The following is a 25,355-nucleotide window of genomic DNA, read 5'->3' as shown; positions in this document are numbered from 1 at the left end:
TTTTGTGTAACTAAACTTTTTGGCACAAGAAAAATTGTGACTTTTCCCACTTTTCTTGCATATTATTCACTTCTTTCTTTTGTTTAGAATACATGGAGTATGTTGCATAGGAAACAAGTATTAATTGCTACTTCAAAGTGTCATGACTGCAGACTTTAGTGAAGTAAGATGTGAAAACTGTAGAGAGTGATTGTAAAATAACTACAGTATCATAAAAAAGTACACAGGTCCTTTGTACAAACTAAGTCCTGACTCCTTTGGAGCCCCCTCTTGCCCACAGGCAAAGACTTATCCGGATATCCTCCTCACCTGCTGGTCAATGCCTGCTGAGCTCTCGGCCTCAACCTGGTCCCCCTCCCCCACAGCCTCCCTCCTCTTCTCGGCTGCAATGTTTCTGGACAAAGATGAGGGCTTCATCCGGGACAAGAAAGGGCGCAGCTCTGACAGCTGAAAAAGTATAAGAGGTGTCAGCACCAAGCACATCGCCCATCACTGTGCCAGGTGTGCAGGCAGCTGCAAGTTCACAGCTCAGAGCACGCCACAGCACTCCTCTCACTTCCTGAGTGGCACAACAATTAGCAGCATCCTTTCTATCTGTCCAGATTAAAGAATGTAATCCTGTGATCTGCCAAGTGCCTAAATAAACTGCTTATGTGAAGGTACAGAGAATATTCCACACACCTGTAGCTCGGCATTTTTGGGCTCGTATGTGCATCTGTTGTTCAAAATCTTAGAGATGACAGATAGGCTTAAATGCTTCCTGAGTAGCCTGTAAAATAAGAGAATATACATATTAGCTTATTATATTTTAAATACTCTTTAAATAAAATAATTACTAATTATTTTATTTGTTCACACCTGCACCTGTAAATACTCTCAGACAACCTACAGACTGATATAACCAGCCCTGCCACCTGATCTAACTACTCTACTCTGAGCTTCTTTTTGTACTGCTGTATGTCCCTAGATTAATGATTGTACTCACCTTCTACTTTTTCTATTTTGCTGGTGACACACATTGCATTGTAATTGTGCTTCTTAACCACCATACTGCACTGTGTTGTTGTTCAACCAAGGAACAGCTGCACAAGATTTAAGTTATTTTTTGCACAGTGTTCTTCCACCCACTTCTGTTACTTACTTGCCACGCCTACTATCAGGCAGAATATGGACCAGCCTGCGCAGGTTGTGGTGGTGGTGCGCTAGGTCAGTCACAGTCAGACAAACCTGAGGTAACTGGAAAAAAAAAAGCAATGGGTCAAGAAAACTGAAGTTCATACATGTTAAATCTCATTTTCAACTTGCTGTGTGTCTGTTATCATGACACATTCATTGAAGGTTTCATTAAAGCAGTTACCTACGTTAAGAAGACACGTTTGCCTTGCATCGTAAGGTCCAAAAGATGGACAAAAGCAACATGGACAGAGGCAAAATGATGAAGTGCTAGAAAAAGAAGGTCAAATTAAACTATATGACACATCTTAATACTGGCCAAAGAAAGAGTGAAGGGGCACCATGATGCCCAGAGACAGCAGGATCGAGCATTCCTGCAGTCAAGATATTTGCCAGAGTGGGTGAGAGGTCAGTTTGGAGAGAAAGGAAGATGTGGGTCTCAATCCCTTACCCACCTTAAGAAATAAAACCTTCACTCTGCAAATATCATGATGCAGTAGCTCCAACAAGCTATAAAATGATCAGAGTTGCAGGTAGCTTGCTGGGTAGGCATGGCTCCAAGTGAGGCTTGAGGGGTGAAAGGTAGTTAAGCTGCCTCTACAATAGCTGCAGTGAATGAAGATTAAGATTTTCTGTATTCCTGCATCTTAAGAGTATGTTCCCTACATAGATTCCCAGAGCTCAAACATCTGATCCAAGATTGAGCTGCAGGTTCTTTAATATTGTTTGAGAACGCAAACAAGTAAAAACAAAATTAACTTCATGACTTTTCTACACAATTAAACTAATAAAAGATAAAGCACCTGCTATTGGTTAACATCCAAAATCCTGCAGCACTTAAAACCCATGCAAAGTGAATTTCTGGAACTGTTTGACTTGCAGGCCTGAGGCAAGAGCATCAGAGTGAGCTCCCCTGTCTCGGGGCGGAGCAGGAGACTTGCCTGAGTGTCCCAGTCCCTCATGTTCTTGAGCAGGTAGTGCAGTAGACAGCTCACGTTCTTCACGGGGAGCAGGCAGAGCTGTTTCTCCAGGCTCACCCTACACACTACAGACAGTAGCAGCAGCAGCTCCCGGTCACTGTAGGCCTTAGGGCACAGCGATGTGCACACCACCAGGTACTGAAACACAAAGAGACACTGTCAAACCCTGTCTGGAAAGTTCCCTAGAATGCTACTACCTATACTAAGCTGTATGCTATTGTACATGTGCTGTGGATTGAGTGTGAATTTCATTATCACAGAATTACAGTGATGACAAAGCATCAGTCCAATTCAGCAGACTACCCTCTTTGCCTAACATAGGTGTGTACTACCTAGAGTGATGGGTAATCCAAAACAAAGAGCTTCAAAATGTATTTTTACTCAAGAACTTTCACCTGAGGTTTCTCTGATTTTAGAAATGTTCTGCACAGAGACCTCTCTTGTAGAAGAACACAATCAAAACAATAAGAACATAAAGAGAAACATGAATAAAAGCAGTCTGAGATTAAAACAAGTTGTTAGCATGGTGGTGTAGAGGCTAGCCCTTAGGTCACAACTCTTGGGTCACGGGTTTAATTAAGTCTAACTCTTGGGTTTAATTAAGGACTGGCCAACTAATGGTATGTTCTCCCATCGCTAATGTAGGTCATCACCAGGTACTCTGGTTTTGGTATCACACAACAACATACATCTCATCTCACCTCAACGTGGCTCTACAAGAACAACTCTGCAAAGCACAATGAGGGCAGTGCCAGCTTTCCCACAAACCACAGACTTATCTGTGCAAGTCTGCACACTGTGAGCCCCAATGCTCTACTGCAGTCAGCATCAAAAGAAGGAGGGATTCAGCTGTGAGAGAATACACTACATGCTGTTTTTAGCAAACAGCTCTGCTACCACCTGGCCAATCCCAGTCTCAGCTTGAATTTGTGATGTCTGATCTGTGGGGCTCAACCTGCACTCCAGAGAAGCTCTTCACTGGCATTGTAGAAGCTCACCTTGATTACATTAACAAAGTTGTGCTCTGGAAAGAAGTTCAGACAGTGTTCCTTGCCATTTGCCAAATCTTTTGTCCTGGTTTTCACCTCAGGTCTGGTGCACAGGAGACATAAAAACCTTCAATCAGACTGACTGCATGGGATATTTTAATGAAGAGATGCAACACACATTAGGGCTTTTGATATCTATTTCATTACCAGTGGGCAGAATTAAAGCAAAATCTGCTACACTATTGTTACACAATAGGATAAGCAATTTAAAATCCTTTTAAATGTATTTTACATTTTTGTGAAATTTCCCACACTTGAAAACTGCTGTTAACCTTCCTTTACAAACCTACACTCGTGTGACCAAATCAAAGAGATCACTGGTCTGGTCAGTTGTTCACTGGAATGGATCAACAGCAAAAACTCAAGGGTTAAACAATTAGTTAATCAATTTTGCCTAAACTAAAATCAAATTGCAGGAAATTCAGATACTTGTTTTCAGTAGCTCTGTAGAAGCCCTGTCACTTGGTACTCAGCCCGGTACTCACATAAGGTCCCCCTCAGAGAAGTTGGGCTGCAGGGTCTCCAGGGGGAAGAGACTGGCGAAGGAGGCTCCCATGTTGAGGAAGACCATCAGCACGTCCTGAATGGAGGGTGTCCAGACTAGGAACCTTCGGCTTTTCCTTTCCACTAACATCCAAAATTAAACAAATTCCACAATCAATGTTTGTGGAAAAAAATCGTCTCTACTCCATTATCTTTTATCTGGATCTTACCAAGCATGAAAATTAAAAATAAAGCCATTTCTGCATATTCACTTTTAACAGTGTCACTGATAGGTGGGTCGGTGCTGAAGAAAGAATTTCATCAAACAGTCTTATCCGATAATCATGAACAAACTAATCACAACAGACAAGTCCAAAGCAATGTTCTCTTTGTTTTGCAGTTACAGACATACCTATCTGACAAGCAGCATGAACAGCTATGTCCTTCATCCCACAAAGGATCTGTGTAGAAATCCTCCTGTCTGGATGGACAGACATCATCTGTGTGTAAACATTTAACACAGGACAAATATAAAGTCAAAACATGACATATGTAAGAAATGTGGAAATGCCCCACAAGTACAGGAGAGCCCCTGAGAGTCTTCCAAGACACTGAAGACGGAATAAATGCCTTTTAGTGTCATTCCAAGGAGATAATTTGATATGCAAACAATTTATTTAAGGAGTAATTTCAAGACTTTAAACAAGTAAATTTAATTAAAAACTGGTCTTCTCAAACTACACACCAGCAGCATCTCAAGACAAACCAGTCTTCTCCTTTAGACCTCTCAATTCATCCCCAGGTCACAAGACAAACCAAATCTTTTCTATATTACTCTTTCAGCTTTTTCACACGCCCACATCCTGTTATGTTATTTAGTTTCAATTGATTGTTTATTTCTTCCAGTGCTTCGTCTTCTATTCAACAAGTCTTGACCATTATCTGTGAACACATAATGATAACTAGAACTTTTAAAATTGGAAGAAAGGTGAATAAAAAGAGTTCATACAAAATAACGACAAAATAATTTGTTGTATGAGGATATTCTGGTATAATGGTGATATAGAAAAAAAATTAGTGACATCTTCTTTTGCACATTTTAGGTACAAAGTCCTTAGTAGAGACCAGACCCAGCCTTGCTTCACTCCAGAGACCAGGCTACAAGGTGGCAATGCTGCTGTCAAGTCAAATGTCCTCCCTTGGTTTGTAATTTTACTTATGATCTGTCCTACACGCCATCCCTTTGATTGTAATACCGGTCAGCTAGACTTACCTTGAACAGCCATCTAGACATGGTGGGGTGGCAGGGCACAGTGTGGTAGGCCGTTGACAACAGGCCCAGGCTGATGAGGAAGGTCTGCTCATCAGGCCCGACTCTGAAGAACAACAACAGGAGCACTGTGGTGAGGGAAGAGCTAGTGCTATAGCGAGCCTACTCCCAGTTTAGATTTCTGACTGACAACCGAGCCTATCTGACTCTGTGGGAATATGGAACAGACTACCCAGCCATGTTGTTGAAGCTGATAGCCTGGTTTCTTTCAAGAAATGGCTAGACAAGAATCTTGGTTCAATTAGCTACTACCACATGGGAAGTCCTCCTCTTGTTTCTGACTGTATCCATCAGAGAACTACACTAAAGGTACAAGGTTTTTATTTGTGTGGCACACTTTCTGTACTGGTGCTGCAAGGCTCTGGAAGGATCTCCCAGTTCATATCAGATCTTACCAGTCAATCAGCATATTTAAATCTGGCCAAAATAATTGCATTTACAGATCTTTTAATTCTGTTTCTTTTGTAGTATAAAATCGCATATTCATGTTGTATTTCATTTTATTGCAAACTGCCATGGAGATTGTGTGTCATGAAAAGTACTATAAGATAATTAAGATTATTAAAGAGATCTGGAGACATGGACTGCACATCTCTTTCAGGTGCTAATTGAAGGAATTTCTGTTCCTTAACTTCAAACTGGTTCAGTGCACTGGAACAAGGATCACATGAAGCAAAGCAAAGGCAAGAAGCCATTGTCTACAGTAGATGTGAGTAACACACAAGACCAGTGAAGAAACACCTGATTACAATTGGGGATGAAGAATGAAGAGATAAGAGAGATGCCCAGGAAGTTGGATAATAATATAATTTTCATGTTTTTGTATGTTTTTTGCAAACTATGCAGTTTAGTTGCTTGACATAGGTTTTGTGCTCAAATGTATATAAAGATGCTGCCTGGCCTTGGTCAGTAAGATAAGGGCATGTATTTGGTATGCTGGCTGTACGCCCAGAACTTGAAAAGAACTAACTGTTGTCTAGTCTGCAACTTAGACATAATTAATTGGCAGGTGTTGCTGTCTTATCATTTGTTTAGAATGTGTCATAGTAACTCTTTGTGTTTTAAGGTATAAAGGACCATCTTCAGCAACTTATTTTTTAAGTCTGTTGGTTGCAAGCTTCCATATGCATATGAATAAAGAGACTTCTGCTTCACAGACACCTGAACTTTGTCATTTGTTTGACACTACAGGGATGGAAACAGATATATTGATCTAAGCACACCCAGCATCAACACGTTTTCTTATTTTAAAACAAGTGCCTACCCTTCTTTAATTTGACATAGCCCGAATGTACATAAAAGTATATTAACATTTTAGAAAAAAGGCAGTATTCATGCTGTTTGTCTTACTGCATAAAGATTTTCTGGGTGTCATTCTGCAGAATCACTCCACATTTCCTGAGGTCCAGGCTGTGCTGGTTGAAGAGCTTCCCGAAATTTGACAGCGTGAAGATCTCCTCTCCTGGATGCAGATCGGGAATGGCGTTGGGAATAATGGAAAACTTCTGGACAAAATCCCTATAGTCAAGAATAAAAGACACTTTCACACTCCGTTTGAGAGAGGGGGCACAATCATGAAATAAGACAGACCCCAAATGGCTAATATTGTTTATCTGGCCATGCTGAAAAGCTGAAAGGTAGCTTGCAGTCATGCACATGAAAGACACACAATTCCTCCCATCAGGCCTCACACTCCTTCTGGCACTCTGAACTGATAAAGTACCCATCACAGCTAGTCCAAAGACAAACAGCTCTGAAAGGAGTGCTTGTACACTACTCCTCCTCTCTGTGGCTGCAGTGGCAGACTGAGCTCATTGACAACTGTCAACTCCACACTAGGTGGGCTATCAAATACAAATTATCAAATTATCTATCAAATAAATTCACTGGCAATGAATTTCAGGTATGAAAGCTTTAAGGTGGTTATTATACCGGATACATAATTGGTCTGAACACCTTTACAGAACAGTGCTAAAAACTGGTGTAAGCAAAATGTGTCGGTTACCTGTGCTCTTGCAATATACTCTCCTCTTCGTCAGCACCACTCTCTACCTCCTCTGTCAGCTTCAGGATGTCCTCCTTGCAGGACAGTATTAATTTCATCTCAATGTCCTTCACCCTGGGAAAAATCAGACACGATCAGCCCGTTGAGGGAAGGAAGGTCAAAAATGCAACTGTGCATGACGCAAGAAACCAGAGAGCGGCAAAAGCCGGGAGAATCCTGGGTAATAGTCCTTTTTCCATAGCTTGACATGTGGTCTTGTGCTAATACCTTGTTAACTGCACTCATATCAGGGTTCCTAGCTCAAGTCACCAGAATGACCAAACGCCAGCAAGCGCTGAAACAGAAAGCCAGCTCACCTCTGGTCTTGCTCTTTTTCCTTCAGCAGGCGCTCCAGGCTGTTTTTGTAACTTAACGGTCGGGTGTTGGCCAGCAGGTCCTGAAGTCAAAAGAATAAATGTGAGTGAGGTAGGGAAGACGAGAGAGAGAACAAACACTGCTCTCCTCATTTCCTTGACCTTTCAATGCAACACACAAGAACGAACCTAAAACAGTTCTCTCATCCCATCTCCAGTATGTTAACTTTGGCCCTCTCCCTTTCGTATTATTGGGACTGAACCCACTAGGACATAGTTAACACCAGGGATAAAATCTGATTAATCGGGTGCAGGCTGCTTCAAACTTTGTCTGATACCAGGAACAACAAAAGCCTAACTTCTCACCCATCACCCAGAGGAATTATGAATTAATTATGAAATAGTGAAAGCTGGAAACTAGTGTGCAAAACTATTCGATTTTTCAGAAAGTTCAATTTTTCAGAAATTGTTTGTTTCAAAGTAATGTATGTAATTTGCTAAAACATTAGCCTTTGAAAATACACAACATCCAAAAGTGATGTCAAAGGACTGATTCACCCACAACAGTGTAAAGGAGTTTTAATTTCCCAGCACACATCTAAGGAACCAAAAACAAACCAAAGGTTAATGGGAGGGCAGCCTGACTGGTGGAAATACATGCTCCAGTGGATGGACCCCCATCCCCTCTCACGTCTGCATTAGCAGTCTGCTAAAAACAGAGGACTATAATGCGGTTCAGTGACACTGAAAATACATAAATATTATGGTTCAGTCATGGTTGAGCACATTTTCCAAATTACAGCGCCACGTTACTAGTGTAAACCTGCATATTGAACACAACGTCTAATTTACACTGTTGTAGGAAGTCATCAGCAGTGCTGCCTCATAGCTCATTGTTTTGGCTGCCGAGCCTTTTGCAAGCGTGTGAGAGAGTAAGATGGCAAGAATATAGAGCTCAGGAGAAGAAAGGACAGAGTAGGTGATAACAGGCAAACAGGTGACCGTGCAGACACTGAGGAAAATGTTTACCAAGAATGCCTAGACACACATTAAAGCAAGTTATAATCCCTTTCCCAACCCCTCCCATCTCTTCTGCCTTTGCAAGAACAGGCCCATCATCACCATTTCTGTGAAGAGATCTGTGCTTACCGGTGCAGAGGACACAGGCGTGCTTGGCTCGGAGTAGGAGCTCTTCTCTGGTGTGGCCGGGGGCCGGGTGCTCCTGGCCAGGAGCTCCTCCAGAGACAACAGGCCCTCATCCTCACTCTCGCTATCACTGCTGGGCAGGCAGGTGCTCACACTCATGTCCATGCTTTCCCACCACTCTTCCAAAGAAGCCCTATCCTCGGAGCCTCTCCCTTGGCCGCCCTGGTGCTCCGTGCTGGCAGAAAGGGGGCGTGGCGTCGTGGAAGGATCCTCAGTCTCTAAAGTACTACCATTGCTTTTTCCTGGAGAAGAACTGGAATTGCCACCAGGAGAGTCCTGCTCAGGATCTGGTGAATGGCAGTGCTGGGTCAGAGGTGGAGGGCTCTGTCCTGACTTTAGGGCAGAGGGAGAAAGCAACAAACCCTTGTGCAAAGTCTCGCCCAAAGACCCTTTTACTCTGTCGTTATTACCATGGCAGTGCTCGGGGCTGGAGAGAGACAGCCGGGAGCTGGTCCCCTGTGTGACAGCGCGTTCTCCAGTGCCTACATTTGAATGCCGCCTGGGGCCCTCCTCTCTGGAAGAAGGGCTCGATCCCCCTTTGCTCACTTTAGCCATCCGACGCAACAAAACAGTTTTCAACTCTTTATGGTCGATAGGTTTTGCTTTTCGTTTCAGGGCATCAGAAAGGGATCTATGGTTCTCCTTCATCTCCCTGTTAATCCCGTGACTCTCTCTCGCACTGGGCAGGGAGCGGGCAGAAGAGTGCTCATTCTCCCAGCTGGCACACTTCGCCACAGGGGCTGGCCTGCCAGCAGCTCTGTGGGAAGGCGTCACTGTCTTGGCAAAATCCGGCCTCAAGTTATTGGATTTGGTCACATCGCTGCCTCCTCTGCTAGATTCTGAGAGACAAGGCTTCTTTCCCTCCCTGCCGTCGGCATCCGAGACCAGGTCTCTCTTCCTCTTCCCATGAAATGTCTCCACTGAGGGCAGGGAGTGACGGTCAGGGGAGGGAGAACAGAACAGACGTTTCTTGATGTTCTTTGTAGGCAGCTTATTTACACACGGCAAAGTCTCTGCAGTCTTCGGAGACAGAGCTGAACTGCCATCTGAAGGTGAATAAAAAAAGTAAAAAAAAAAAAGTAATGTGACAACTAGTTCTTAAATAATTACCAAAAACAAATTCTACAACTGATCTGTATCTAAAAAAGAACATTTATTTAAGCCTCAATTTAAGATACCAATTAACAGCACTTATATGTTTAATGAATGCTTATACATACCGGAGAGCGCAAATAAAGATGTTCTAGTAAATTAAATCACCGGGTGCCAAAGCTTGTGCAATTGTATATTCCTTTGTAACCTCATTTGTGAAATCAGCCTGCACCTTATCCTTTAACAAGCTTTCTCTGCATTTGAAAGTCCAATGGCAATCAGAATAAATTACTTCATACACAGAAGTGACATACAATAAAATGTGACATCTTGGATATGAAATTTGAGGATCTTGGACAAGCTACCAAATCACCACAAAACACTATAGTGAAAGCCAGGGAATCAATGCAGAATACAACTGTTGTAAGAGAACCAAGCCTAGAGATATTTATAAAGACAATCTGACAGCAATATGTATTATTCTAGCACCAACAGCACAGAGGCTCTTTTATACTCACCTGGAGATTTGCTAGAAACAGAAGATAATCTCTTGTGTTCTAACGACCCATTTTCCTGGAGGGGGAAAATCAAGATTTCTATCAGTATGTGTACCATACAACACACAAAACATCAAGGTCAAATAAGATCTAAAAGCCAAAAGTTCACCTACAAAGTACATCACAAATCAATCCTTAAGCCTATAAAACACTTCTTCCTTAAGCATCAACATGAATCACAAGCATCACACAACAAGAAGGGAAACACTTGATTGCCAACAACGTAAGGAGAAAAACACTACAGAACAATCTCTTCACTTGGAACCTGAACCTGCAGGTTTTAATCACTGGAAAAGTCTTCATCCACATTTGGCTAAAGGAAATGCATGAATTTGCTCCTTAGATTGCTTACAGAAGAGAAGAACTCATGCTGACTGACCCAGCGGTGAGGCGACCCAGGGCTGGCCGTTGACTGGTGATACCTCTTCAGCCTCCACCTCTCCTTCCTTTCTCTGTGGTACTCGTCCAAGACGGTGCTACTGGGGCTCCTTCGCTCGGGTCCCACCTGGCACAACAGTTTTGAAGGACTGATCAGCAGTCAAGGACACGAGAGGAGAGTGCCAGTGGGCCTCTATCTCAGACAGCCAATATTATCTGCCCGCAGCAACGAGGGAAACTTTCTTCCACAAATAAAAAGGTTATTTTAGTCCAAGAGGGAAACAAAACTTCTAACCAGAATCCCTGGTTTTTAAGAAGGCTTCTGACTCCAACCCAACAGAAAGTTGTCATCAATTACTAGGCCTGTCATTGAAGACTAGCAGGCAGGCTGATGTTCTGGGTATTAACTAACAGAACACCGCATACAGATGCAGCCATCTAAAATGAGCAAGGTGTCACCATGGTGACCTGGACAGCTGCGCGTTACGGCTTATTCAAGACTACGCTACTCTCTAAAACTGCACAATATAAAATATATATTAAACCATTAGTGCTTTGCTGCACTAATCATAATGTATGCATACTTTATTAGTAAAAAACTATTTCATGAAATCCAGTGATTACATTGTTGAGATCTGATGTTACAACATTACTTACATTACAAAATGAGTTGTCACAATACTGTGCAACAACAATAGAATTATCATTTTTTAATTACAGTGTCCAGAAGTATTAGTAATTGTATTTAAACAAATATTTAGGAAATGGCTAATTTAGTATTTTTTATTATACAATTATACATAGTATCTTTAAAAATATTGTATTTAAAAGCAAGCAAACACGAAAAAAAGAGGCAAGAGGAAAAGGTCTGAGTAGTGATTTGAATTACTTTGTCAGGTACTATAAAAGTCTGCACCAAATTAAGATCACAATATTTAATTGTTAATATTGCAATTTGCTGTTGGTACAGTATTCACCACTCAAAATATTTTAATTAAAATTAATTTTAATGATCGTTTGCAAAACTAGTGTAAAGACTGTAATAGCATATAGATTAAGACAGTTTGCAAGAATGACACATACTGAAGTTGATGTACACTATTGAACAGTGGATATTCGCATTTGTGACACATTGGGGAAACTTAATTTTCTTGTCCATGTACTTGGTTCACATGCAAATAAAAACTACATGCTATGATACTTTGTGTTTCATTTTAAAATGACTCTTTTAAAATAAAAAAGGAATTGTATCATCTTCAAAAGGAATTTCTGAACCACAGCTAGAGAAAGAGAGAAAAAATAAAAATGAATCCCTGCGAGAAAACACTTGTGCCCTAGCAGTAAGGAGAAGCAATAAGAAATAGAACCCATTTTTCATACATAAAAAGTGTTTAACCATCTAAAAGAGTTTTCTATAGCTTTTAAACTCATGCGTTTGTGCTGGGGACATATCAGATATTAAACTGAGAAGCACATTTTTATTAAAATTCATCACATGTCTACAAAGCATTGCTTGGAATGAACTGGGTATAAAAAGCCAGCAGAATAGCAAGGGCTATCAGGAAGAGAAGGGTAGTTTCTAATTGATGGACAGTACAGCAGGGAGCATATCTGGGAACAACAGGCGGGAAATTTCACATCTGAAAAAACAGAAATTCATCGAGAAAGGTGTTTCTCACACAGGGAAAATGCCTTGGACTGTAAAAAGACAAAAACTTAGAAATCTGAATGTTAAAAAAGTTATTTTAAATTAATTTTAACAATGTGGCTTCAATACATTGGGAACAAGGCACTATTTTTAAATCAAATTTACAGTACATGACACAGTCATTCAGATTGCCACTCAAAATGTTCATTTTAATCTGTCCTTTTTTATTTTTACATGTTTATTTGCTTTTAAATACTTGTTTTGAAACCACTATGTATAATATATATTTTTATGGCAATATTACCAATTTCTGTTTTGATTTTGTTTTATAGTCACTCTGTGAAATCCATTCTTTACTGACAATTTCTGTGAAACCAGCCACATTAAAAAAAGTGAGTTTTGACACACAATGTAGATGTCTGCATCTGTATCTCAGAACACATATTTTAGATTTCGGACAATGCTGCACATATTCAGAATCACATCTGCACCCAACATGCATATTTCCGACTACAAACAGGGAAGATACACTGCTGACTTCTAACATGCAGCATCTTTGCATTGTTGGAGACCAGGGGCTCAACACATTACCTGGATGATCATCTGCTCTCCATTCATGCCACCACAATGGCCATTCCTGTGGACAGACGGCTCTGCCTTCGGGGAGAAGGGGGTGATCTTGTCATTCTCTCCAACTTTGAACGACGAATATGAAGTAGGAAGATGGACCTTTTTCACAACCACGCTGGGGACTTTGGCATGTCTTCCTGTGGACCCACAGCTTGGCGGTGTATCATCCTGAAGTGTAGTTCTACTGAACTGCTCTGTGACCGGGCTTCTGGTGGGCACACTCTGCCTTGGGAGAGTGTCACTTGGTCTGGGTTTCATAGGGGGATCAGAGGGCCGGATGCCTGGTCTGGTGTAGATATCCGCTTTGGCATCACTGCTCGGGCGCCGGGGAGTACCAAGCGGGATGAGATCTTTCACTGTAGGGCCACAAAACACAGCCAAACAGTCAGAAACTAAGCACACTCTATAATCACCCGCAAACAATTACACAACAGTGAGAAAACAAAAAGGTTGGTAAGAGGGATCCATGAATTATGATCTGCTAAACCAAAACAAAAAGCCAAGAAGAACAAAAAGGGGAAAAAAACAAAATATCACAAAGTTGTTTCAGCATAGAAACAATATGCAAGCTTCTATAGAAAGGCAAAAGGAGCCAGAAGAATAATCTGAGATAAGAGCTGCAGCAGAGGGTACTTTGTGGTGTTAGTGTGATTTGAGGCAGCTGTACTGCTATAATGTGTATGTACTGTGTCTCACCCACGGTGGAGAGGTATTTTCGGAGGCGACTGAGGTCAGTCATCGTTTTTATTTTTGGGGGAGTGCCACTGTCTTGGATGGTGAGGCAACCCTCTTGCTCCTGGTGGGTCATCTGTGTAAAGTGAGAGTGGGGGTTCTGGTCGGCACGTCATGCAAGAGATCTACCAGTTCCAGTCTGGCATGAATCAGTCTAGGTTGCTCATTAGACTTTAACATGAAAGCATGTTGATTCCTACAGCTCACCGCTAGCTCTAAAACAAAAAAGGGAAGTGCTGTTAGAGAGAGAAATGAATAAACAGGACTGCACCTCTTCTATGTGCCTAAGTAAGCTCTTCAGACCTGTATGCTGAAGTTTACTTTTTGCCTTCTAACACCAGGATGAAGACATTTTACCAACACTGTAACCATCAAGATCTTTCTGAGCAACAATTATAGCAATTTTGAGTCTAATTGACTCTAACAAGAGAACTCAAGGTATAAATGTATGAAAATACAGCTTACAGAGGGTTAGGTTGCTCAGAACATATTCAATAACACAGGAATGTCCAATCCTTGTGTTTTTTTCAATCTAAAAACACAAATATAGCAGAACTGCAGAGCTGCAAAAACCTGGAAATGAAGAAGGTCTGTAACTCTGAATTGTTTAAAACTACAAAATAGTAAATGGGATGTCCTTTCATAAATCCTTATGACTGAAAATTGATAAACTCATTCATACAGGCCAAAAAACTTCATAATTTTGGAATGCATACATTTACCATCTTATTTTAACTGTAGTATGTGGATGGAAGTTCCTTACCTTGTCAAGTACTTATGCTCAACTTTCCATTCATTGTGTAAACTTTACTTACAATGAATATTCAGTTTTTAAAGATGCCTCCCGAGCTTGTCTGTTTAAGTGAAACCTGCCGTCATTCAGATATTTTGTTACTGTTCCATTATCCGTGAAAAAACAAAATCTACCCATTGCAATGTCTGCTGCAAACGGAAGATGAAAGAACAAAGAGTTTTACTATTGTAAAATGACCTGCTAAAAACAAAAGAGTGCTGTATTAAACTATAATAACACATTCACGCTTGCATAACAAGTTACTTCCTTAGGTTTATTCTCCTGTCACTGTCACTCCTCCCAGGCCTGAGACTGCGGTGTTTGTATCTCTGAGGTTCTGCAGTGCGGGGCCTCTGCACCACACAATGTCACACCTCCCCTGCGTGTTGCCACATCTGTGGAAGTCAAGTGTTTATAGTCTGCCTCTGACTTCCTTCTTAGTTTTTATACTGGGTTTCAAGGCTACTACATCCATTTTCAAGATGTCATGGGGCTACAGCTTGAAAGCACCCTCAAGGCTGCTGCCCAGCGGTCTGCACGTGGCTGCCAGCTCCCTGCTCCAGCAGGATACTACCCTCAAACCGAGCTTGCAGGCTCCTCTGACCACACTGGACATAAAAATGATTTAAAAAATGATCTTTTTGCCCGATATACTAGTACCCTCTGCTGGAAAGACTATTACCATTTATTTTTATTTTGGGATTACAAATTATTTTCATCCCCCTCTCCCCCTTCAGAATCCCTTCAGTCAGATCGGCTGTTACTGCTGCGACCCCCGAAGCACCAGAGCACGGTGGATGAGCACCAGGCACACGATCTTCTAAAATCTTATGTTCCACAGCAGAGCCGGCAGGAGCCTGATACTCTGCCGGGTTTAATGTTGTGTGGCAAGGCAAAGAAGGCCTGGAAGGCTGAGCTCCAGATATTTTAACATGCCTTATTATAAGTGTTTATTTATTTTAACTATTAAAATTATTTTAATACTCGTCTTTAACATTAACCATTTAATCGCATCAGATCTCCATAGCCTAGCTAGGCTGGCCCTGACGGGACTGGGATAGGAAACTTCCAAGGAAAACAGGCTGCACCTGTAATGGTGCTGGTGGACCAGTAGGTGTTGCTCTCCCATCTTGTCATGAAACCTGACAGGAAACCAGTGCAAGGATTCCAAGAAAGGAGTAATGTGATCACTTGCATTAGACCTGGTCAGGATTCTGGCTGCCGAATTCTGAACATACTGTAAAAGTTCTTTTATTTAACTGGTACTGTGTGCCCTTGGCTTGTCTCTGTATTTCATACCCCCATATTCTGTTCTATTTCTTCCTTTGTTATTGTTGTTGTTCAGTAAAGTGCTTTGAAAAGCCACTTTTAAAGGTGCTATAATAACAACAACAAGTAAAGGTTTATTCCATGCTGAAAAGAGAAGTAAGAAACAATGTTTCAGCTGTGGAACCTACTTCGGGTATTACCTGAAGAAGGCTCACCCCCGAAAAAGGCTCCACAGCCAAAACACTGTGTTTCTTTTTTAAGCATGGAATAACTTTTACTTGTTTGCAGTCTATGCATTATGACATAGCTATCTACTCGAACTATATTAATATCAGGATAAGAGTTTCCACACCTCTGTATGATGACAGAAAACACTGTGCTATTAGGGACTCCTCTAGGAACTTTTCAAAAGAGCAGGAGTGTTAAATGCCTGCCACACATCACCACTGCAGTGCTGGATAGAGTGCTTCCCCTGATACATGTAAAGAACTTTGGGATTATTTGGGATAAAAAGCACTATAGTGAAGTATGGAGTTATTATTACTACTATTATTTTAATTCACACTCTAATGAACAAAAACCAATACATACCTGAACTACTTTTGGGTCTGTAGAAATCTGTAATGGCTCGATTCCTGAAACACAAAGAAACACAAATAGATGTCTTACTGCATCCAAGTCTAAACAGCCTAAAATCTAGAGACTTGCAAAACCGAGGCTAACCTAATAACCTGTGAGCAGAAGCTAGGACATGCAGAGACCTGTAAGTGAACCTAGAACTTCCTGAATTAATAAAATGTCACATTTTAATTTTCTGAACCAGACATACTATATTTTCTTTCATTATCTCAAAGTGTCTCACACCATTGTCAGGAAATTATTTCTTCTGTACATTTCACAAAAGAGTCAGGACAGTAAGCAGCAGCACCCAGGGATGGGGAAGCTGGGCTCGGGCCAGAAAACAATAAATATTACTATGTTACACCACAGATGGCGTAATTCACGTGTTCTGGCTCTCTGACTAGTTCAACCTGCTCAAACGCATGCAGAGTTTCAAATGGAGTCAGACTAGTCAAGGCATCAACAATACGAATAAGTTTAAGTCAGTAATGTGAAAGATCAGTACTGGTGTGAATGCTTGCTCTTTCCAGTGCTGTAACAAAGTCCCACAGAACAATAGAAACGTTGTGTTAAGGACAAGGTGATCAGGACACCTTCTGGCTCAAATGAAATAAAGGACATTCAATCAGCATGTGCTGCAGAGTGAATATGTGCTCACAATTAGATACCTGCACATCACTGACAGCACTGGAGTTCACTCTACAGTATGCAAATCAACACACAAGCTCATTGTTATGGTTTAGTCTAAAAGGCTTCAGTACAGAAAGTAAACCACACCAAGTGAGGGCCGAAGCTAAGAAATTCCATACCATTTGTACTGAAATATCAAACTAAAGGCACTGCATTTATGTACAGTGCAAAGGTTTTAAAGAGAAAGATGGCCATGTCAAGTGATTCTCTGTTGTGTTAAAGACATGGAATCTCTATACTTACACACTCATGAATGCTAAAAATTGAAGTCATTTCAACAGTGTAAAGTGCAGCCCACTTGTTAACTTCAGCACCACCACCCTTCACTGAAAAAATGCAGTCAGTTTTCATGATGTTCACAATCTACTAGAGAAGTCTTTGGTCACCTCAAACAGGTGATTTGCAAATCACGAGGCAAATAATCCTTAAAGGTGTTTCCAGAATGAGTGTTTCACTTATACATCAAAACCAGCCTTTTGTCTCTTCAAAGTTGTTAGTGTTTTTAAAGCAGTACATTTGCACAAGCAAAATCCTTACTGCACCTTGTGAAACCCAGAACAGTTCAACCCCAGTAAACAAGTAAACAGAGCCAGTTTACACTGTTCATACATCTACTCTGCAAGAGAAGGAACACTTTGAGAACATGTGAACTGGAGAACAAACAAAGTTAGAGAAAAACGCATACATGTATACAGATACTGCTTAAATGATCTACAAACACAGTACATAGTTCTTTCTTCCTTTGCTGAAACATGTCATTGCTTCAAAAATGACAAATCTTATGAATGTCATAAAATAAAACTTATATGGTCAGATAAATTCAAAACAGCAACTAAAATTCAAAAGAACACCTTAAAGAAAGGACTAAAATTTGGAAAGTCCTTTGATATGCTGAACTCTGCAAAGTGAGTCTATAACCACATGCAACATGCAAACTATGCAACTTAATTTTAAGAATCAGAGTTTGAGTTGAAAATAACTGTATATAGGTGTTTTTCCCCACATCAGCAGAATCAGAAGAAGCACTCATGGTGCAGATCAAGCACGGTCTCTACCAACTTCCTTTTCTAGCTCTTGGAAAAAAAAAATTCAAAATGAATGGAAACCCAGCCATCCCAACAGCACAGATCACTGGTGCCCCTCATTCCCGGCCACCTCCCCAGCACGGAACACTGGTGCCCCTCATTCCCAGCCACCTCCACGGCATGGATCACTGGTGCCCCTCATTCCCAGCCACCATCGCAGAGCGGAACACTGGTGCCCCTCATTCCCAGCCATCTCCCCAGCACGGAACACTGGTGCCCCTCATTCCCAGCCATCTCCCCAGCACGGAACACTAGTGCCCCTCATTGCCAGTCACCTCCGCAACCAAGGTGAGAAACACTAGTGCACTTTATTCCCAGCCATCTCCATGCCTGTGGTGTGGAACACAGGTTCCCCTCAATCCCAGCCATTTCTGTGACACTGTGTGTTGTTTCTGGCCATCGTTGAGGTGTGGAACGCTGCTGCACGTTTCTCCCTCCACAACAAGAGCTGGCATTATTGGCAAAAGATGAATCTCACAGAAGGTCAGGTATTGACAGAGGGGGAGGAGGCCTTTGACTCCTCCACTCAGACTGTTTGAAGTGGCAACAACAGACACAGTGGCTGGAACAGCGTAGAAATAGCCCTGGCCCAACTGAGTGCTGCCCGTTGAGAGTTCTGCATAAGCACCGCACCAAATTTTTTTTAAGGCAGTTAAACCAGCCGCGCTTTTGCATATTCTCCCTGTGGCTATGTGCTCCAGTTCCTTCCCACACTCCAAACACTGTCTGTGCTAAATGGTTTCGCTATATTTGCCTGTGCAGTTGACTCCAGGCCTATCGTGCAGCCGGCATTTCCAGGACAGCCTTCTGGAACTCCTCCGCGGGAACAAGCAGCAAGATGAAATAAACCAGCGTAGAAATGGCTTGTGGTTGCGATTCACATTGTTTTCATTGCCCTCACAATCACCACCTGCGCTGCAGTGCTTTCTTAAAAGCAATTTTTTACACATTTAAAAATTTGCTAATGGTACTATAAAAAAGGAATGCAAATACTGCAGATTCACTTTAATACCGTATTGCGTTTTCTCTCTGGCTTGGTAAGTCGCTGAAGATCTGGTGGTTTTTTACTATTTTCTGATTTTCATTCTGAGAATCGTCACTTGAGACCCAGACCTCAAAGAATAAAACGTTTTGTTTTACCAGAATGTATATAATGAATAATTACCTTGGAAAACATTTTTGATTTACTAGAATATCCATTATTTGTAAATAACATAGCTTTATGTAAATAGTGTTATCTTGGACTTTCTTGATCAGAATTTACCAGAATGATTATTTAAATATTGCATGCGACAAAAAGGTGAAGAATTTTGGGGAATTTCATGTGGGATCATTCACATCCTCTTTAAAATCCTTTTGGAGGTTTCACCGTGAAGGAGTGGCGAGGGTTCGGAACCGAAGAGGTGCTGTTGGCATAGCCTTGAGCAAGGCACTTCACTCAAGTAGCTTCTATGCATGTCTTACTGTCAATGAGCTCTCTCTAGGTTCTCACTGCAAATGAGCGTTCTTAAGATACTTCACCTGGTAAAATCATATAAAGAGATATGACTATTTATTGCCTTGGTCCAATGGAGAAGTCATGCTTTCCTGCGTGTCCAGTAACCATCATCCCAACACTGTAACACAGTGATATCTAGTGAAAAATTATTTCTTTCTCTATTTCAGCAAAATGCCAGCCTCAACATTTCAGTATCTCCTGCTGATAATACGAGGGACCCGCAGACACAAAGAATGATTGTTTTAAGAATCCCAAATAATTATTTTGTGGAGAATAATAACTACCTGCTTGAAGAAAACACTGATATAGCTTAGTTGTGTAGACATCTTCAGATTAAAGCAGAAGTTTCCTTAACCAATAGAAATTAATTAAATTAATTAATTAAGACTGAAGTTTTTTTTTCCTTTTTGAGACTTAAGCTCTTTGTATTCCTTATCAAGTAAGTGTATAAAAGGTCAGCCGTAACTTTTATTGTTGGAACCATCTTCCTAATTGAGAGGAGGGTGCTTCTCTTTGGCTAAATATACAATAAACTCCTCTTCTGCTCAGCAAAAAGGTCTCCAGGGGATTTTTATTCTACACTAGTAAGGAACTCGTCCTCCACCACGAAATGCATAACTCAAGCAGATGTAGAGAGCCCAGCCAAGGTTATTCAGCATCCCTAAACCTCCCGATAAACATTTAATATCAGAACCTTCCGCCAAAGTAATACAGCACATTTCTTATTCCTGAACAAAAACTCTAGCTCATTACTTAAGATGAATAAAGCGGAGATTCTTGGGAGTCAGAAATAACTTAGAATTTCCCATTGTTTGTCAATTGTATGTTAAAAGGATTCTGAACCAGCAAACATAGCGTTCTGTCACAACAGTCACTTCTGCACCCATATGGAGAGGAGGAACAGCAGACAAGACTCCCTCCAGCCCCTCTTTCATCCTCAGACTCAGTACACACTCCGATCCCGAAGTAGAGCAGGTTCGTCACTGACAGCAACCCTCACCGACTCCACCACCAGCCCGCAGGTGACCGGGAAGATGCAGCGATCGCTGGAGCCCCAGGACTTGGCCGGCCAATCCCAATCCAAACCCCAGCAGCGTTCTCCCAAACATGTGCTTCCACAAGGGGGATAACTGATCACAACAAGGCGACATAAGCCTGGCTTGCACCCTCACCACCTGGATCCCAGTACTTTACTCATTTGTATCTTTTTGTGCTGAGCACCTCAACAGGTTCGCTCTGTGGCTATGAGGCTGACAAAACGAATAACAAAACCAAAAAAGGCTGCTGGGTCAGTCCTCTAACGTGTTACCTGAATATTTCTTCACCTCGGTGCCAAGCACAAACCTGTGCACAAACCCCTCCCCATCCCAGCTGCGGTCGGCTCTGCTGCTGAGCAATATTTTGAACTAGCTCCAAAGAGAAAACTCATTTTCAGAGAAATGAAACTCCAACCCCGCCAAAGACTCCTGCTTAAAGGCGGCTATTTCCCAATAGGACCAGTCAAAGTATAACGCCAAGGCCAGCTCCTCACATAAAGTCATAACCAGGCTCTCTGCCGAACCCAGAGGGTACAAGTTGTACACTTGCTCAAGAATCACAAAGCTAATTTTCTATCAAAGCATTTCAGCGATTATTCTGCCATGTATCCAAATCAGCCACCTTCAGACCTGTTTCCTCCCAGTGGCATCAAGTGAAGGCTAAAAGCTCAAGATGGGCAAATAACCATATCAGCCTAACCACAGCCACCAAAGATCACATCTGCAGAAGGACCAGACCAGCACCCCGATTTATATACACAGCTGATTTTACATCAGTAAAGGTCTACACAGACAGGCGTGGTATTTTCCTGTGTGCGTTTATATGGTGCTGAAGATGATGGAGGGTAGCCTGGCAGTGCAGTGGGTTGCACTGCTGCCTGACAGCGCTGGAGCCCTTGGCTCAGTTCCTGGGCTGCTATCTGTGTGGAGTTTGTATGTTCTCCCTGTGTTTGAGTGGATTTCCTCCCACAGTCCAAATACACAGGTCACAGGTAAATTAGCTTCTGGGAAAACTGGCCCTGGTGTGAGTGTATGCGTGTGCGTGCCCTGCGAAAGATGTGTGTGTACCCACTGTTTGCTGGGATAGACTCCAGATAACCTGTGACCCCGGATTGGAAAAAGCAGCAAGAAAATGGATGGGTGAAGGGGACAGACTGGGATTAAGCCACTATGTTGTCAAATTCTGTTCTCCTTATCAGCGGAAATATATCAGCCCATAAAATAGCTAGTCACCCGACTCATTTATAAGTGCAACCTACCCTCCAAGACATCTCTGATAAAGTTGAACATCTCTAAGTTGGCAACAGAGACAGAGCTTAACAACAAAAACTTCACTCATTTTAAAACAGCAGCAGAAAACATGCTATCAGCAGTAAACAAGGTGACTTAAGACAAGACCACGACAACTAACAGGTAGCTCATCACACAACTCATCACAAAAATAAAGTTTGCTATGGCACAGTGCTGTGACAGCACTACTGGCTCACAGATCTGGACTTTGGGTACTTTCTGTGTTAAGTTTCTACACATATACGCACGGATTTTCTCAACTTTCAAAAACATGCTGGCAGGATCACTGTCTCCCTACATACTGTGTGTATCCTGAGAAGGTCTGGTGACCTGGCCAGGGTATTCTCTCCTGCTGGCACCCCGTGACTCAGAGATAGGTTTCGGTTTGGCGAGAGTTTGGAGCGCCGCCTGTACTGAACTGAACTGGAAGGACCGGAGCCCCCTGTCCCGCGCGACACGGGGGGCCCTGCCGGGACAATAACCAGTAAGTGTGGAAAAACGACAAGCAGTCAGGATATGCGCAGTGGCACCTCATAGACAAAGCATCAAGTGATCAAGCGCACACACCACACACCCCCCACCGAGACAGTCACAAGCTAAGCTGGTCAGGATGATCAACTGTGAATGGGTTGTGCTCCGCAGCCAAAAACGACCCACTGTCGCCATTCGAAACGCAACGCAAAAGCAGATTTCCCAGCTGAAATCACACGAGGATAACGGTGTCCATCCGGGCAGCACACTACTTTACTTCTGACTTCTCCTGGCGGGAGAACAGCCTCACACCGGCCAACCACCGCCAACCGGTGCTTCAACTTGCAGTGGGGTACATGTAGGACTACACCCTAAACACGGAACAGCAGCTTTTTCAGAAACAGCACCGCTGTCCAAGTCAGCAAAGGTCAGCTCGCAAGTCATGGACGAGAAAAAAGAAGAAACGCTCGGTCTATTTAACTTGTTATGGCCAGCGTGAATGCTTTCCAACAACTACACAACAGACGCAGCTCAGTTGTGCCGCAAAGCTTCCGTTGCTACTCCACACATTTCAGTGCTGAAACGACTTACCCTCCAGTTTGCCCCAGCGGCTTTCTCTCTTTCATTGTGGGGGGGAAAAAGGAGTTAGAAAACTCCTGTACCCATTCCGAGTCTCGGTTCTTTCTCTCAAAAATGAATTAACCCCTCTCCCGCCCTCAATTCACCGCTCTCTGGACAGCCCCGCAGCCGCCATATTTTCGGTGCTGGTTTCGAGCCGGTGACGTAAGAGATCTGGGCAAATGGAGAGCTGACAGCCGCGCTCACGTCGCGCGGGACTGGCGCAGCTTCTGCGCAAAACCCGCCCGAGAGTCTTCGGAAGTGACGTCACTGGCTCTCGCAGCCTCGAGCGGTCAAAGTCTACGCAGACATGTAAAACTTCAGATGTGAGGACTTTGATGTTTTGTTTTGTAAGGTGTACCACCGGAAATGTATTCATAATAAATCTGTTATTAAAAATTGGTAGATACATATCATATGCACGAAACATTTGATCCGGTGCTACCTCCCTCTTTTAATGTCCATAAGGAGGAAATTCAGTATTATCTAAACTCGATTATACATGAAAACTAAGGCAAAAAGAACAAAGATATCATGTTATTTAATGAGTTCGGATTTGTAATTTGTGATTGGGAATCCTGTTGTTCCGAGGCTCTATTGGTCAAATTTCTTTCTGGGTACTGGAAAATCCTTATTCGTATAGATGGATACTCAATAGAGCTGGAGGGAAAACAGTCCGCGCAGATGACGCATCTCCTGGGGGGGCAGTGCGCTGGAACAGCCTCTCATGCCAAACAACTCAGGAGACTTAACTTACAAAGAGGTGTGTAGGCAGCCAGATACGAAACCTCAATCCAGGCGCTACTGCCACCTACTGCAGGGGGTAGGAATTACTTTCAATTCCCGTGAGGTTCTCTTCGCTATTCAAGGTGAAAAGAGTTCAGTTCCTTCTGGCTTCCTATCAGACTGTCAGCGTGGGACAGGGCCTTCAGCCCCAGTATCTGGTTGCTTCTTTCTGGACTGATGCTGGAACAGCGATATATTTTCTATAATATGGCGACCAAAATTGTACACAATATTCTAAATTACATTTCACTAGTACTGATACAGTTTTAACACATTTAAATTCTATGCTTTTAACTGTATACCTTAACATGTTTTTCTTTTTTTTCTTTCTCCACATTGTGTGGAAGAAGTAACTGATGTGTTTTTAATAAGTTGTCTCTTCTGTTTCATTGTTTCCCTTTTTTTATTTACAGTGTATGTTTTTACTACCTGCATGTGAAACCCTGCACTTGTCTCCATTAAAAATAATCTGACAGGTGTTGGCCCAGTCTTGAATTTTATCAAAGTCTTTTTTTATTGAATTTGGGGCTTGACAGTTGTTTTTACTATATTACATTCACCTGGGTCTAACATAACCACTGAAATAAAATGAAAGGCCTTGATTAAAATTCCAACACAGTATAAGGAAGAAATTAATGTGAAGAGTAATTGTTTTTTATTAGATATTGGCTAGAGCTGAGATAATTAATAACAATTCCTTACACTTATATAGCGCTTTTCTGAATACCCCACTCAGGAAATGGGGATCCCCTCCACTACTACCAGTGTGCAGCCCCACCTGGATGATGCAACAGCAGCCATAGTGCGCCAGTACACTCACCACACATCAGCTATCAGTGGGGAGGAGAACAGAGTGACAAAGCCAGTTCAGAGATGGGGATTATTAGGAGACCAGAGGGGAATTTGGGTAGGACACCAGGGTGACAACCCCTACTCTTTTCGAGAAATCTTTAATGACCACAGAGAGTCGGGACCTCAGTTTTATGTCTCATCCGAAGTACGGTGCCTTTTTAAAATATAGAGTCCCCATCACTATACTGTGAAATTAGGACCCACATAGACCACAACTTATTGCTGAATATGTATATAAATATGCACATGATTACAAAAAAGCACCAGCACAATTATAATGGAAAAGTAATTGTACTTGCCAACAACAGTTACTGACCATAAGGGGAAATTGTTGCATGTGTGTTAATATGAAAAGAACAATAGTGCTACAGTTAATGTTTCCTGAAATTTGAGGAGGTGGCGCCCTTGTGGTTGTAGTAAGGATAAGGAAAGATTCTAGATAAAAATAAATGAATTAATTATTGTAAAGAAGCAGTGAATCTTTCAAGAGGTCTTAATGTTTCGGTCATTAAGTTAGGCCATTGGTTAATGGAGATGTTTGGCCTGTGCTTCTAGATGGTATTATTAGTTTTAAGGTGTGACCGACATAAAAACTGAGAATTGCTGAAGTTAATAGAAGAAATACCTTCAACTAAACATACAACAAGGAGACAGGAATGTTACAGCCCAAGATGACAGATGTCTCAAATATTCTCCTGAAACTGGATAATTGTTGGCCAATACCAAAAG

At 42.1% G+C, this 25,355-nt stretch overlaps 1 protein-coding gene across 5 annotated transcripts in view; it reads right to left on the bottom strand.

Annotated features, from left to right (window-relative positions):
* Positions 1-23,215, bottom strand: part of LOC107077411 (SMC5-SMC6 complex localization factor protein 2) — a 28,987-nt gene extending 5,772 nt beyond the window's left edge. Inside the window, exons 1-19 of one of the 5 annotated variants that reach the window (XM_069189271.1) lie at positions 22,962-23,006; positions 16,270-16,313; positions 14,380-14,558; positions 13,581-13,831; positions 12,846-13,240; positions 10,581-10,733; positions 10,190-10,244; positions 8,523-9,625; positions 7,377-7,456; positions 7,021-7,134; positions 6,366-6,533; positions 4,959-5,061; positions 4,098-4,185; positions 3,688-3,829; positions 3,152-3,245; positions 2,115-2,291; positions 1,142-1,236; positions 682-769; positions 310-447 (exon numbers count right to left, since the gene is read on the bottom strand). In XM_069189271.1, the coding sequence (XP_069045372.1) occupies positions 310-447; positions 682-769; positions 1,142-1,236; positions 2,115-2,291; positions 3,152-3,245; positions 3,688-3,829; positions 4,098-4,185; positions 4,959-5,061; positions 6,366-6,533; positions 7,021-7,134; positions 7,377-7,456; positions 8,523-9,625; positions 10,190-10,244; positions 10,581-10,733; positions 12,846-13,240; positions 13,581-13,692 (3,105 nt within the window). In that variant the 5' untranslated portion in view covers positions 13,693-13,831; positions 14,380-14,558; positions 16,270-16,313; positions 22,962-23,006. Of the gene's footprint in view, positions 1-309; positions 448-681; positions 770-1,141; positions 1,237-2,114; positions 2,292-3,151; positions 3,246-3,687; positions 3,830-4,097; positions 4,186-4,958; positions 5,062-6,365; positions 6,534-7,020; positions 7,135-7,376; positions 7,457-8,522; positions 9,626-10,189; positions 10,245-10,580; positions 10,734-12,845; positions 13,241-13,580; positions 13,832-14,379; positions 14,559-16,269; positions 16,314-22,961 lie in introns of all 5 variants that reach the window. The other 4 variants (XM_069189274.1, XM_069189273.1, XM_069189272.1 and 1 more) reach the window with 4 other exon arrangements.
* Positions 23,216-25,355: the final 2,140 nt, after the last annotated feature.

This window comes from Lepisosteus oculatus, chromosome 4, assembly GCF_040954835.1.
Source record: "Lepisosteus oculatus isolate fLepOcu1 chromosome 4, fLepOcu1.hap2, whole genome shotgun sequence".
NCBI lineage: Eukaryota > Metazoa > Chordata > Actinopteri > Semionotiformes > Lepisosteidae > Lepisosteus > Lepisosteus oculatus.
Note: the sequence above shows the minus strand (reverse complement) of the source record. Positions and strands in the feature narration are given on the sequence as shown.